Source organism: Notechis scutatus, chromosome 7, assembly GCF_049901735.1.
Source record: "Notechis scutatus isolate UNSWTSFEM ecotype Mainland chromosome 7, rNotScu1.2, whole genome shotgun sequence".
NCBI classification, from domain to species: Eukaryota; Metazoa; Chordata; class Lepidosauria; order Squamata; family Elapidae; genus Notechis; species Notechis scutatus.
This window is the reverse complement of record NC_142015.1, coordinates 25,398,837-25,413,228: the sequence shown is the minus strand read 5'-3', so window position 1 is coordinate 25,413,228 and position 14,392 is coordinate 25,398,837. Positions and strand designations below refer to the sequence as shown.

The window sequence follows — 14,392 nt, the reverse complement described above, 5'->3', positions numbered from 1 at the left end:
GGGGCCCTAAGGACCAGCGTCTATGATGCTAACAACTACCAAATAGAGCAGGGAACCGAGGAAGGAAGAGGAAGAATTCAAGGGATTGAGCTTGATGGTTTTCTTGCAGGTGTTTCATGACCCAAACTAGGTAACATCATCCATGCTAGAAGAAGCCTGAATGAGAGCAACCCCCTCTCCCTTCTGCTACTGATGATGTTGCCTAGTTGGGTCATGAAACATCTGCAAGAAAACCACCAAGCTCAAGAGAGCACCAAGGACCCCTGAGCTATAAATATTCTTCCTTTTATTGATTCAGAGGATCCTCCTCCTCCTCCTCCTCCTCTCCACAAACCACACTCCCTGCTAACACTGATGATGTTCCCTAGTTGGGTCCTGAAATGTTTGCAAGGAAACTAACCAGCTCAGAGAGCACCGAGGAACCCTCATTTCAACTCCGAGCTACAAATATTCTCCTTTATTGATTCAAGGGATCTTCCTCCTCTTTTTCTCCTCCAATCCCACTTCCTTTTAACACTGATGATGTTACTAGTTGGGTCATGAAACATCTTGAAGAAAACAACCAGGCTCACAGAGCACCAAGAACCCCCCAGTTGTCCTCCTCCTCCTCCTCCTTTCTCCTCCTCTTCTTCCTCTTCCTCCTCTTCTTCTTCCTCTTCTTCTTCTTTCTCCTTCCTCCTCCTCCTCCTTTCCTTCCCTCTGAAAGTCACCTCCTTCAGCTTTCTCCCCCTCCTTCCTAGCCCCCTCCCATTAAAGGGCTTCGGGAGATGAAGGCCCCTGTCTGCTTGCAAACTGTTCCCCTGTTGTGCCCGAGCGAAATCTCGCCGCCTTCACCTGTCATAAGAGACATCTGCATGCGACTGTTGTTGTTGAGATCACGGAGGTATTGGCTCTGCAGGCAGTAATCTCGCAGCTCTTTGGTGTTGCTCAGGCACTGCAGGATGGAGTTCATAAAACACTGCAAGAGGCAGGAAAGAGAGAGAGAGAGAGAGAGAGAGAGAGAGTGAAGGCCAGGACACCAGGCCATGAGCTATTCCACCCCATCCTTTCTCCAGGTGACAACTGTCCAGGTGTCTCCTCTGAGCTAGAATGTTTCACCCCCCTTGGATGAACTTGGCTCCAGGAACTGTTTTTCAGAAAAAAGAATTAGGCCTTCCAGCTAAGCAGGGTCAACTATCTGGAGAGCAGCAGATTTGGAACGTTATCTGCTCTGCAAGGTGTGTCTTTTAAACACCTGGCAAACTAAAGGAGTCCCTGACTATACCTCTACCTAGGATTGAACTCACAGCCTCCTGATTGTGAGGCGAGAGCTCCACCCCTAGGCCACCGTACCACTCCACAGGGGTCACTGACTATGACCTTCATTAAACTCTGTGCCAGGAGGGACCCTGTTACAAAAAAGAAAAGAAAATCTAGATACCCCTTTGATTTCCTCCTCAGTGTCATTTCCTTGTTGGAGTCTGATTCTGAGGGGGAGATTGAGCAGCTGGCAGGGAGTGGGAGTGTGGCTCCAGTGGCTGTGGAATAAATGGGGGAAGGGCACAGTCTGGCTGGGCATTCAGAGGAAGACCCAGGGCCACCCCCTCTTCATCCTAAGGCATGCAGGGAGGAACGGAGAAGGGAGCAACATGGCTTACGGGAGAAAAAAAGGCCCTGATCCCTTTCATTAGTTGCAACTGGGAGAACAGGCTATAAGTGGAGCGTTTGCACACAGCGCCTTGCTGGAAGCAAAGCATGCATTTTCTTGGTCGAGGCCTACCTGGGTTTTTGGCATCCTCCCAACTGTGGGTGCTGCGTTATCTTTTGAAAGTCTGCAATTTATCATCCTGCCCTGCTGTGTTAATTACTTCAGTGTGGTTTGTGTTGGGTTTTTTTTTTTTTATGTCTAATTATCTTTACTTCGGGTTCGGGACTGCATTTCTTCCCTTCATAGACTTTTTTTTTTTTTTTGAAGAATTTGATCTCCAGCCGAGGATAATTGGACATTGGAGGGCCAAGTTGGAGGCATTAAAGGGAATTTATTCTACTTTTGTGACTTTGTTATTTTTGTGTCACACCCTGGGTCATCAGACTCGAGAAAGCAGATATTGGAACATAGAATCATAGCCTTGGAAGGGACCTTGGAGGTCTTCTAGTCCAACCCCTGCTCAAGGAGGGGGACCCTCATATCATTCTGGACAAATGGCTATCCAGTCTCTTCTTGAAAACCTCCAGGAATTGGAGCACCCGCCACCTCTGGAGACAAAAGCTCTTCCACTGCTTAATTGTGGAATGAACAGGATTTCCCCTTAATTCGAGGTTGCATCTCTCCTTGATAAAGTCTCACCCATTACTGGTTATCCTGCCCTCCATGCCCTCACCTACATTTCATTTTTTTTAATAAAAAAAGAAGCTTTAAAAATATAAAAGCGCCACGAGAGCTGTTGCTATGGTGAAAAAACAATTAAGAAACCCAAAGGTTTTTTGGGGTGTGTGTGTGTTATTTCCCCCCCAGCTCAACCCACAGTGTTCCACTGCGTCTGTGACTGACTCATGCTACGACGCACATGGGCAGCGCACAATCACACGCAATCACACCGGTTTGTCACGCCTGGGCCGAGATGCCCGCCAGGGGCTGGGGATGAATGGCGCTTTATCCGTCAGCTCCCTAAAGCGATGCTTTTTAAGAGGCATAATTGAGGGCATCAATTGAGTTTTTACGGAGCCCTCCAACCCTTCCCTGCTAGTTTCTTCTTTCATCATCCAATCCACATCCCTTCCTTTGGGGAAGCAGGTGGAGTAGGCAACGACTACTAGGACTACTGCTACCAGCTCTCCTCCTCCTCCTCCATCAAGAAGGAAGTGAGAGGCTAGATCCTTTCTCTCTTGTGTTTGGGAGGAGGTCCCAGCAGATGTTTCCCCCCAGAAAGAACTCCCTCCCCCTGGGCACCAAAGGGGAACCCACCTACGCAGCCAATGCTAACTCTAGAAATGTGTGCATGTGTGTGTGTGTGTGTGAGAGAGAGAGAGAGAGTTTGTGTGTGTGGGAGGGTGAACTTCAGTGCTCAATTCCCCCACCAGGTCTGATGCCCATCTAGTGTTTTAGAAGATGCCTTCACTCTCACTCCCAAGGAGCTTCTGGCGGCCAGGAGAGACACGTAACGTTGGGTGAAGAGTGAGGGGAAGCGAGATTAGCCATGTCAGGAAGGAAAAATTTCCTTTCCTTCTTTTTCTTTTCCTTAGTTCCGTCTGTCTCTCCTTCTTCCCTTTCTCCACTCCTTTTCCTTTCCTCCCTCTCTTTCTTTCCTTTCCTCCTCTTTCTCCTTCCTTCCTTTCCCTCCCTTTCCTTCCTCTCCTTTCCTTCCCCCTCTCTTATTTTCCTTTCCTTCTCTCCTTCCTTCCTTCCCTCTTTTCTTCTTCCTTTCCTTTCTCCCTCTTTCTTCCTTTCCCTTCCTCCCTCTCTTCTCTCTCCTTTCCTTTCCTTCTCTCCTTTCCTCTTTTCTTCCCCCTTTCCTTTCCTTTCTCCTCTCTTTTCTTCCTTTCCTCTCCTCCCTCTCTTATTTTCCTTTCCTTCTCTCCTTTCCTCCCTCTTTTCTTCCTCCCTTTCCTTTCCTTTTCTCCCTCTTTTCTCCCTTTCCCTTCCCCTCCCTCTCTTATTTTCCTTTCCTTCTCTCCTTTCCTCCCTCTTTTCTTCCTTTCCTTTCCTCCCTCTCTTCTTCCTTTCCCCTTCCTCCCTCTCTTTCTTACTTTCCTTTCCTTCTCTCCTTTCCTCCCTCTCTTCTTCCTTTCCTTTCCTCCCTCTCTTCTTCCTTTCCTTTCCTTCTCTCCTTTCCTCTTTTCTTCCCCCCTTTCCTTTCCCCCTCTTTTCTTCCTTTCCTCTTTCCTCCCTCTCTTATTTTCCTTTCCTTCTCTCCTTTCCTCCCTCTTTTCTTCCCTCCCTTTCCTTTCCTTTCTCCCTCTTTTCTTCCTTTCCCTTCCTCCTCCTTCTCTCCTACTTCTTTTCCTTCCTTTCCTCTTTTTTTCCCTCCCTTTCCTTTCTTTTCTCCCTCTTTTCTTCCTTTCCCTTCCTCCCTCTCTTACTTTCCTTTCCTTCTTTCCTTTCCTCCCTCTCTTCTTCCTTTCCTTCTCTCCTTTCCTCCCTCTTTTCTTCCTTCCCTTCCCTTTCCTTTTCTCCCTCTTTTCTTCCTTTCCTCTCCTCCCTCTTTTCTTCCTTCCCTTCCCTCCCCTTTTCTCTCCACCCTCCTCTCCCCTCCCATCTCCACCCCAACAAGAAGGAAGGAAGGAGAGACAGATGGAAGAAAGGAAAGGAAAAGGAGTAAAGGGAACTTTTTTCCTGCCACAAACCACACATGGCTAATCTCTCTTGGCTGCCCAGATTTTGCCTGCTATGGAACCTACTGTGAGCAGGACAATTCACAGCAAATCTTCCTAGCTCAAAACGACAGAAAATTAGGCTGACCCTTCTGATGTAGCCCTTAAGGGAGGGTTTAGGGAGCAGATAAAGTGTGTTTGTGTCTTCTTGTTGTTTGCCTTCGAGTTCTCACATCTGGGTGTGGCAGGGTGACACTATTTTCCGAAAGAGTTACACAACTCTTTGGGGGCTTCCCTCTGCGCAAGTGAGAACAAAACTCCCCGCAGAGTCATCCGAGAAGCGGAAGTGAGGCAAAAGAGCAAGCGGAAGCATCTTGGCTTCCTCAACCAGAACCAACTGGCCCAGGTTGGAGGGCCGAGCTGCAATTCTGGGCACAGCTGAACGAGCCACCCTGGGTGGGGGGCTCCGGGGGGAATGAGGCAAGGTGAGAGGCATCCCCCTGCAAGGAATGGACCTCAGCAAGTATGGTAGAAGGAGAACCATGTTGGTCTATCATGGCTAAGATCTCACTAGGGTTTTCCACAAGGCATCATGAAGGAGGGGAGGAAGGAAGGGAGGGAGGGAGGGAGGAGGAGGGAGGGAAGGAAGGAAGGAAGGAAGGAAGGAAGGAAGGAAGGAAGGAAGGAAGGAAGGAAGGAAGGAAGGAAGGAAAAGGAAAAGTGATGAAGGGAGGGAGGAGGAGGAAGGAAGGAAGGAAAGAAGGAAGGAAGGAAAAAGGAGAAGTGATGAAGGGAGGAAGGGGGAGGAAGGAAGGAAGGAAAGAAGGAAGGAAAAGGGAAAGTGATGAAGGGAGGGAGGGGGGGATGGAAGGAAGGAAGGAAAGAAGGAAAAAGGAAAGCGATGAAGGGAGGGAGGGGAGGAAGGAAGGAAGGAAGGAGAAGGAAGGAAGGAAGGAAGGAAGGAAGGAAGGAAGGAAGGAAGGAAGGAAGGAAGGAAGGAAGGAAGGAATGAAGGGAAAAAGGAAAGCGATGAAGGGAGGGGGAGGGATGGAAGGAAGGAAGGAAGGAAAGAAGGAAGGGAAGGAAAGAAGGAAGGAATAGAGATGAAGGGAGGGGAGGAAGGAAGGAAGAGGGATGAATGGAGGGAGGGAGAGAGGAAAGAAGGAAGGAAGGAAAAAGGAAGAAAGGGCGATGAAGGGTGGGAGGGAAGAAAGGAAGGAAGAGGGACGAATGGAGGGAGGGAGAGAGGGAAGAAGAAAGGAAAGATGGATGGAGAGGGGGGAAGGAAGGAAGGACTTACGGTGTTACCGAGGTTTCGGAGACCAGTCAGACCTTGTAGCGTTTTCGAATTCTGCAGAGAAAGAAGAAGACACAGTTTGTGGAAAAGGCAACCTTCAGACAAAATACACACACACACACACACACACACACACACACAAAATATTTTTATCACCTGTCTCTCTGTCTCTATTTCTCTCCCTCTCTAGTCTATCGTCTTTACCACCTGTCTGTTTCTCTCTCTGTATCTCGCTATCATCTATCATCTTTATCACATATCTGTCTCCGTTTCTCTCTCTCTTTCTCTGTCTATCTATCTGTCTGTCTCTGTATCTCTCTCTCATCTTTATCACATATCTGTATCTCTCTCTCTCTCTTCTCTTTCTCTCTCTCCCTCCCTCCCTACCAGCTAGCAAGAGACATAGAGAAATCTACCAATGCCCAGAGACCGGCATGAACCACTTGGCCTTTGCCACTCGCTGGACTGGCCCCTCGGGCAAAGGACTGGCAGAGGGGCAAAGTCTGACTTTCCACAGGAATATCTAATCACTCGGGTGACGAGTCAAAGTCGTCAGCAGAAACACCGCAGGATCTTGGCGGCTTATTAAGAGCCGGGACAGAAATTCTTGGCACGGACGGATGCTCGGAACAGGTCCAGCTGGCAGAGGCCCAGAGGCCGCTGTCCTTGCTCAGCCTCTCTCCTTGGAGTGGGCAAGAGGGGCAGAGAGGGGCAGCTGCACCGGGCAAGGCTGAGCTTTGTGCTCCTAAGAAGTGAATCTTTGCAGGCCCGCAACAGGAATAGGGGCCGTCCTCAACGGATCCCACCCCAAAGGGATGTTGCTAAGCGAGAAGTCCATTAAGTGAGTCACCCCCCCCCATTTTACGACGTTCCTTGCCCCATTTTGTGAAGGGAATCCCTGCCATTGTTAAACTGGTAACACGGTCATTAAGTGAATCTGGCTACGCTTGTCAGAAGGTCGGAAGAGAGACAATCACATGACCCCAGGGTATGGCAAACCGTCGTAACTATGAGCCAGTTATCAAGCATCTGAATCAGGGGCCCCCAAATTTGGCAACTTTAAGAAAGTCACTTTTTTTCCATTCTGTGATAACATCAGTCACTAAACGAACTGTTCTAAGACAAGGACTACCTGTACCAGGATTTTAAGCATTACTGGCCCCAGCCAAAGATTTGCAGGGAAAGACAGGCTATGTGCAAAGCCCAAGTGAAGGCTTCACCTGGTGAATTTCTGCCTGCTGCTGCTATTTTTGGAAAAAAATCAAGGGGGGTGGGGTAGTGGGGAAGAAGGCTCGAATTCTTTTGTCTGGCTGCAATCTTCCTGCTTATCTTTCCTTCTGCAGGAGCTTCCACTCTGCAAGCAAACGAAAGGGGGACTACCAGAAAGGTTGAGAGAAACTGACCGGGGCAGGAGACTGTGCAGAGGGTGATTTCAAACACTGGCCCGGGAAGACAAAGAACCCACCCTCGTTCTGCCTATTTTCCTTCTTTCTTTCTTTCCTTCCTTCCTTCCTTCCTTCCTTCCTTCCTTCCTTCCTTCCTTCCTTCCTTCCTTCCTTCCTTCTTTCTTTCCTTCTCTTTCTTTGCATCTATCTATCTATCTATCTATCTATCATCTATCTATCTATCTATCTATCTATCTATCTATCTATCTATCTATCTATCTATCTATCTATCATTTTGTAATATTTTTGGGGGGAATGCAAGTAATACAAACATAATACATATAAATCTAAATACAAATTTTTTTTCGAATATTACAGTGCACACCCTCCCCTCCCTAGAGACTATTTTTCCCTTATATTTCTTCTTCTATACCAACTCAAAGGTATACCATATATTCCAATTGTGCTCTTATCCCCCCGCTCAAAACAACATATATTCCTGAGTAAGGTTTATTCCCTTTGCCTTCCACCAACACCAATTTTATAAACCTCCCCCCATTTCATTAACATTGTTTACTTTAATCATCCCTTTTTTCAAAATTTAATTTCTGTTGCTCATTTATCATTTGTCGTCATACTTCCAGATTTCATTACACCACTCACTTCTTTGAATATCCCGATTTCGTTTCCCCTCTGCTTTCGGGATGCAGAATTGCCAACTTTTTTTTTTTTTAATAAAAGAAGAAACGTGGGACAATCTTAACGCTGAATTCTTAATTTTTGTCGGCGATGTGTTTTTGGTCTCCAGATAAGCAGGGATGGGGCCTTGGCGGGGGACGACTGCCAAATGGGAAACCCAGCCCTGAGCAGGACCCAGCCTGTGGCTCAGCCTTTTCCTTAGGGAGTTCGGGATGTTTGGCCTCGCTCTGCTTTCAGGAGGAGGAAACCTGGCGTTAAGTAGGGCAAAGATCTTTGAGTCTCGGATGAACCTTTTGTCCGCACGCTTGGTTGGGTTCCCCAAGGCTGACTTTGGACTTCCAACTTTCTCTCTGCTCTCTGGAAGGCGAGGCCAAACCTTAAGGACTAGCTGCTTCGCTCCCGGCCTGTCTTTTAACCTCCCGTCAAAGATTTAGATGCAGAAGAGCCTGCGGTGCATGTGTGCAGAGGTGGTATTCAGCCGGTTCGGACCGGTTTGGACGTACCGGTTGTGAAAATTTTGAGTAGTTCAGAGAACTGGCAAATACCACCTCTGGCTGGCCCTGCCCAACCCCCCTGCCCTATTCTGTCCTATTTTCCCTTGTTTTTTTTTTTTTTAGCTCATCTGATTTGTGTGGCAGAAGCGAAGCGTCCTCTCATAGAACCGGTGGGAACTGCATGTGTGAATGGGGTTACGTGTGTGTCTGATCCTTCCCAACTTTTTGCCGGCTGAGTTTTTTTCAGCCAAAAGCTGGATGGGGAGACTGACTCCTGCCCCTTCCCCCACCCCACCAGATCTGGGGTTCAGGACCACCGAGGCCTGCTCTGGAGGGGTTCGCCTTGCTGCCTTGGCACCCCAGAAAGGGAGGCGAAGGAGGGGGCTGCTGCACTAGCAGCGGCTCCAAATAGCGCTTGACATGTGCGAGTGGGAGGAATGCAGCCTTCTCCTTGACGACTGTCCAAAATAGACTCGGCTCCGAAAGGCTCCGGCTGCGCTTTAATTGTGCACACAACGCTTCGACAGCATGTCAAGCATGGAAAAAGAGGCAAGGAGACGCATGTCCTCCTCCTCTTCTTTTTCTTCCTCCTCCCCCTTCTGCTCCTTCCTCCTCCCTCCTCCTCCTCCTCCTCCTCTTCTCCTCCTTCTTCTCTTCTTCTTCTTCTTCTTCTTCTTCTTCTTCTTCTTCTTCTTCTTCTTCTTCTTCTTCTTCTTCTCCTCTTCCTCCTCCCCTCCTTCTTCCTCTTCCTCTCCTTCTGTTCTTCTTTCTCTGCATCTTCTTCTTCCTCCTCCTCCCTCTTCTCCTCTTTTTCCTCCTCCTTCTCTTCTTCCCCCTTCTCCTTCCACTTCCCTTCTTATTCACTTCTTCCTCCTCTTCCTTCTCCTCTTCCTCCTCCTCTTCCCCTTCCCTTCTTCTTCCTCCTCCTCCTCTTCTTCCTCCTCCTCCCCTCCCCTTCTTCTTTTCTCCTCCTCCTCCTCCTCCTCGTCTTCCCCTTCTCCTTCAGTGGGAACACAGAAAGCACCTCTTAAGGCAACACAGAAATTTGTGCCCAGTGCCCACAAACCTCAACCAAACCCCATCCTTTCCCAGCTCTCCTTCCCTCTTTTCCCCAGCTTGGCTTCTAACCTTTGCTCTCCCAGAAGCGATTATACCTAAGTCCAAAGTTATGCAACCAGCATAATTCAAGAGACGGGCCATTTGGATGGAGGCACAAGCCCCACCTAAAAGAGGCTCCCTCCCACCAAAACCTGAACATCTTTTGAGAAGACATGGACAGTCTGCAGGCTAGGTCAGCATTTTTCAAGTATGATAGTTCAAAGAAGGGCAAACTTCCATTCCCAGAATTTCCCAGTCAGCATGCTGGTTAGGGAATGCTGGGAGTCAGGAGTTCACCTATGTTAAAAGTTGGCAAATTTGAAAAAAAACAAACCAAGCCACACACACTGTCCTAAAGTTATATCCTACAGCTGAAAAAACCAGAGCATTTTTTTTTAAAGTCCCTTATTTCAATAGATGCTGCTTTGGTTGTGTTATTATCAGTGCTATTCAAAGCTACCTAGTGATGTGGCCAATACGATGGGATAATCAGGGAGTATTTTAGTGCTCTGGAAAGACCAGACTGGAAATCCCCATCGTGATGTCCAGGGGATGAATTCACTCATGTTCTAGGCTAAGCTACTTACGCCGTGACAGGGATAAAAATGGAGAGCAGGGGAGGCAGAATATTAACGTAAAGGAAAATCACTGGCATAAGATGGATTAAAAACATCAGTTCTGCAATGCAAAGGAATTTGTGAATATTTCTGGGACAGAAACAATCCACGGCTCTTTATGAATTGTGGCCATGTTGTCACAACAGGGAAGGGCCAAGAAACATGCTGGCTGGCCAATGAATTCAAGGTGCCAAAAGGGTACAATATATTATTGGAACCAGAAAGCGCAATCTGCAAGGAATCCTTAAAGTCCTCATTTAGTGACTACAATTGGGACCAGCAATTCGGTTCTTCAGCAAAGCGCTTGCTAGGTAAAACTGCAACTGTACTTTAAGGTCTGACTCGAGTTTTCCTTTACTTTACATGCCGGTGAAGGTCATAAATGCAAGAACTGATTGCATGGTTCATTTTTCATTACTGTCCTAAGTGCAAACTGTCGCTAAATAAGGACTGCCTGCATGTCGGAATCCTGGACACAAGCAATAATTACATGAAAAAGCAATAACGGGGGAAAATTCCTAAGATTCCTTAGATGTCCCAAAAGTGCTTTTTCAGGAGGCAACTGGACTTTCTGGTTTTCTCTTTTGAAGATGTTTCACTTCTCATCCAAGAAGCTTCATCAGCTCTGACTGGATGGTGGGGAATGGAAGGATTTGTACTCCTTGCAGACAGCTGGTCATTTGCATCCTTTTAGAGGGTCGTTGAGGCCACTTGGAGGTTTATCTGTGTCCTCAGAGTCACCTGAGGAGCACAAATGGTTCCTGTAATCTGCAATTTTTCCCACAGGAAATCCATTCCTACTCCCTACCATGCAGAGTGCCCATCCCAAATTGTATAGCTAAAACACTGTAGCAGACTACGGGAACCAGGAGCACCACTCAGGTGACCCTGAGGACACAGGTAAATATCCAAGTGGCCTCAAGGACCCTCTAAAAGGATGCAAATGACCAGCTGTCTGCAAGGAATATAAATCCTTCCATTCCCCACCGTTCAGTCAGAGCTGAAGAAGCTTCTTGGATGAGAAGTGAAATGTCTTCCAAAGGAAAAAAACCAAGAAAGTCCAGTTGCCACCCATGAACTGGATGACTGAGACATCTGCTGTAGATGTGAACTGCTCAGAAACATTTATTTAGCGCCAGTGAGATTGTTCATTTTTTTAAAATTTCAGATGTCTTCCCTGAAAGCAAATCTGTGGAGATCAAGAGCTTTGGAAGCCCAGCATGGCCATTGCGAAGGCTGGCAAAGGGCTGGAGAAGCTGGCACCTGGAATGACCCTGCTGAACCTGCCTTGCTTCGTCCTTCCCAAAGGGTTTCCCCGCCCGATGAAGCGGAGACAGATTTCCTCAAGGAGAAACCAAGCCCTTTGCGCATCCCTCTGGCATGCGAGACTTGTCAGCACGCATTCTTCGGCTGCGGGCACCGGGAAACGTGCCCTTGCAAAAAATCCCGCAGCCGGGAGGGTGGCGAACGTGCCTCCCTCGATATCTGGGCAATCTGGAGGCACTCCAGGTGCAATCTTATTTTGCACTCCAGCCACAGAGTGGTCAATGTCTGGAATCCTCTACCTGACTCTGTATTTTTTTCCCCAAACCCCAAAAACTTTAACCTGAGACTGTCTACTATTGACCTCACCCCTTTCCTAAGAGGTCTGTAGGGGGCGTGCATAAACGCACCAATCGTGCCTACCGTCCCTGTCCTATTGTTTCTTTTTATTTTTTGATTTTTCTTATATGTATCCATGTATTCATAATTATGTTTTTACTTGTACCTATTATCTTGTAAACAATTGACAAAAATAAATAAATACAATAAATATATAAATAAAATGGAAAAAACAAGGCAACCACAGTGCGCAACTGGAGCAGTTATCTGGGCATCTGGAGCAGTTATTGCTTGCATGCTTTTGAAAAACGAGCCACTGATAGTACAGGGGTGGTACCCGGTTTTACCTGGAGGGCCTGGATGTACATGGACTCTTTTTCCCCCTCTAAAGATAATTCAGGAGCGTGTTTTGCTGAAAGCAATTTGGGGCATGGGGGTGTGTCCTCTTTTCAAATGCCCTGCAGCCCACCCTCATCTATATCTATCTATCTATCTATCTATCTATCTATCTATCTATCTGTCTGTCTATCTATCTATCTATCTATCTATCTATCTTCTATCTATCTATCTATCTATATCTATCTATCTATCTATCTATCTATCTATCTATCTATCTATCTATCTATCTATCTATCTATCTATATCTAATCTATATCTATCTATCTATCTATCTATCTATCTATCTATCTATCTATCTAATCTATATCTATCTATCTATCTATCTATCTATCTATCTATCTATCTATCTATCTATATGTACAAGCTAAATCCCCTCATGCATCATCACGAAATCTCCAGAACCATAAAGGCTACAAACTTAAAAGTTGGCACGTATGTTCCTCTTGCCTTCTAGGTGCTCGCTAAGAAAGGATTTTTCGAAATGACCATCAGAGCATTATTATTATTATTATTATTATTATTATTATTATTATTATTATTATTATTATTATTATTATTATTATTATTATTATTATTATTATTATTATTATTAACATGCTCTGATGCTAAAGACTTCTACTCCCCCTCCCCACCTGAAAAGAAATCTCTTCCAAATGCAAAACACAAGCAGAGGAATTTCAGTTTCACAGCAGCAAGCAGGTTTAGTATAGAACAGTGGAGCTAAGCCACGCCCAGGCTCCTTGCTGTCTCCTTCTTGCTCACATAACAAATACTGTTTCCGTTTCCAAACAGCCCTCAACTCTCTCACACACTAGCCAGATGAATACCAATGGATGCTGGTAGGCAGAGACACAATTTCCCCTCTTATTTTCCTCCCCAAAAACTAAGCCCGACCTCATAGTTCCATAGCGAAGCACAGATCTCGAGCTAGTACTAACTACAGCCTTGCTGGGGTGGGGAATTCTGGGAGCCGAAGTCCACCCATCTTTAACTTTCTCAGGGTGGAAAAACACCGGTTCAAAGAGCTGCAGAAATTGCTTCCCACTGCTACCCATGTTGTGATCACGATCACGTGGGGACCTATCAGCCCCCTCCCACTCGCCCACCCAGCTACCCAAGTGTGAGCCAATGCCTTTTTTCACCAAATATTCAGATAAAACAAAGGGCTTTGCAAAGAGAGCTGATAAGGGATGTGTGATCATTTACTTTCTCCCTCTCCTTCCTAAACCCTCTTTTTTTCTGCCACTGAAGATTCCAGTTTCTCTGCCATCCTGCCTGTCTTCCCTTAGAAATAGGCCAGGAGGAGAATCCCTTTGGGGGGTCCTTGGTGGTCTCTGATTCAGTCTGTTTTCTTGCAGACATTTCATGACCCAGCTAGGGAACATCATCAGGGCTAAGAAGAAGTGGGGTTTGCTCTCAGTTTTATATTCTAGTGCCATGATGGCAAACCTATGGCATGCGTGCCACAGGTGGCACGGAGAGCCATTTTTGCCGGCACGCGAGCCACAGGCGAACTTACCTCATTACACATTTGCGCGCTTCACAGCTGATTTTTCAGCTGGTCTGAGGCATTTTTGGCCTCCCAGAGGCTTGAAAAAAAACCTGCAGGCTTTGCAGGATGAATAATAGGCCCATTTCGTCAATACCGGAAGTGACGAAGCGGGCCGATTATTCGGCCTGCAAAGCCTGCAGAGGCTTTTTTCAAGCCTCTGGGAGGCCGAAAAACGCCTCAAATGCCTCAAACCGGCCGAAAATCAGCTGTGAGGTGCAGTGCAGATAAGGGGGCGGGGGGGATTGCACACGCATGCGCAGGAGCGTGCGGGCCCCCGTGCGCATTGCCTTCTGGGTGCTGGCACCCGAGCACATAAGCACAAGTGCACGCACAATTTTTGGCACAGGAGCCCCAAAAGGTTAGCCACCACTGTTCTAGTGGCTTGTCCAATCAATCTTGATGGGTCTTAGAAGTTCTTTGGCTGGGGAGTTTACTGTTGTTAGCTTGTTTGGCAGTTCCTTGATTGGGGTATCGTTTACCTCCTTGACTGTTGGTCTGAATTAATTAATCTTGGGAGTTAATCCAGTCTCATCTGGGTACGGATTGCTGGCATTTGGGTGATTTTTGGCTCGTCGATTATCTCTTTTGCACAGCATGTAGATATTGTTTATGTCTATGTGTCTGTCAATGGCTAATTGGATCTCCTTTCTTTACGGTCCTGTATCAAATGCCGCCCCGCGTGAGCTTGCGAGCCTCCCAGGCTCCGAACTGACCCCTCCTGTCCCCCCCCTCCGTTCCTCTTCCAGCCAGCTGCGATTGGTGCTTTCCAGGCCCAGCCTCTTGTGCCAAGGAAGTGCCAAGTCTGCACAGGGCAGAGCTTCAACTTACATAACCAAGGCCGGCTTCGTTCAACTGGCAAACAAAGGCACCTCCACCACAGGTGCAGAAGACAGGCAGGTTACATAAAAGAGCCAAGGTGCCCCTCAAGGGCATAGATCCCACCAGGCCCGGGGCAAACG

At 47.3% G+C, this 14,392-nt stretch overlaps 1 protein-coding gene across 5 annotated transcripts in view; it reads right to left on the bottom strand.

The window, feature by feature from the left end:
* USP2 (ubiquitin specific peptidase 2) overlaps positions 1-14,392 on the bottom strand; it is a 70,000-nt gene that overhangs the window by 15,275 nt on the left and 40,333 nt on the right. For all 5 annotated transcript variants that reach the window (XR_015750378.1, XR_015750379.1, XM_087970166.1 and 2 more), the window contains 2 exons: positions 5,591-5,641; positions 835-958 (listed from right to left, as the gene is read on the bottom strand). Coding sequence is in view for 3 of the 5 variants with exons in the window: in XM_087970166.1 (XP_087826292.1) it covers positions 835-958; positions 5,591-5,641 (175 nt within the window). In the remaining 2 variants the exon portion in view is untranslated. The remainder of the gene's footprint in view (positions 1-834; positions 959-5,590; positions 5,642-14,392) is intronic.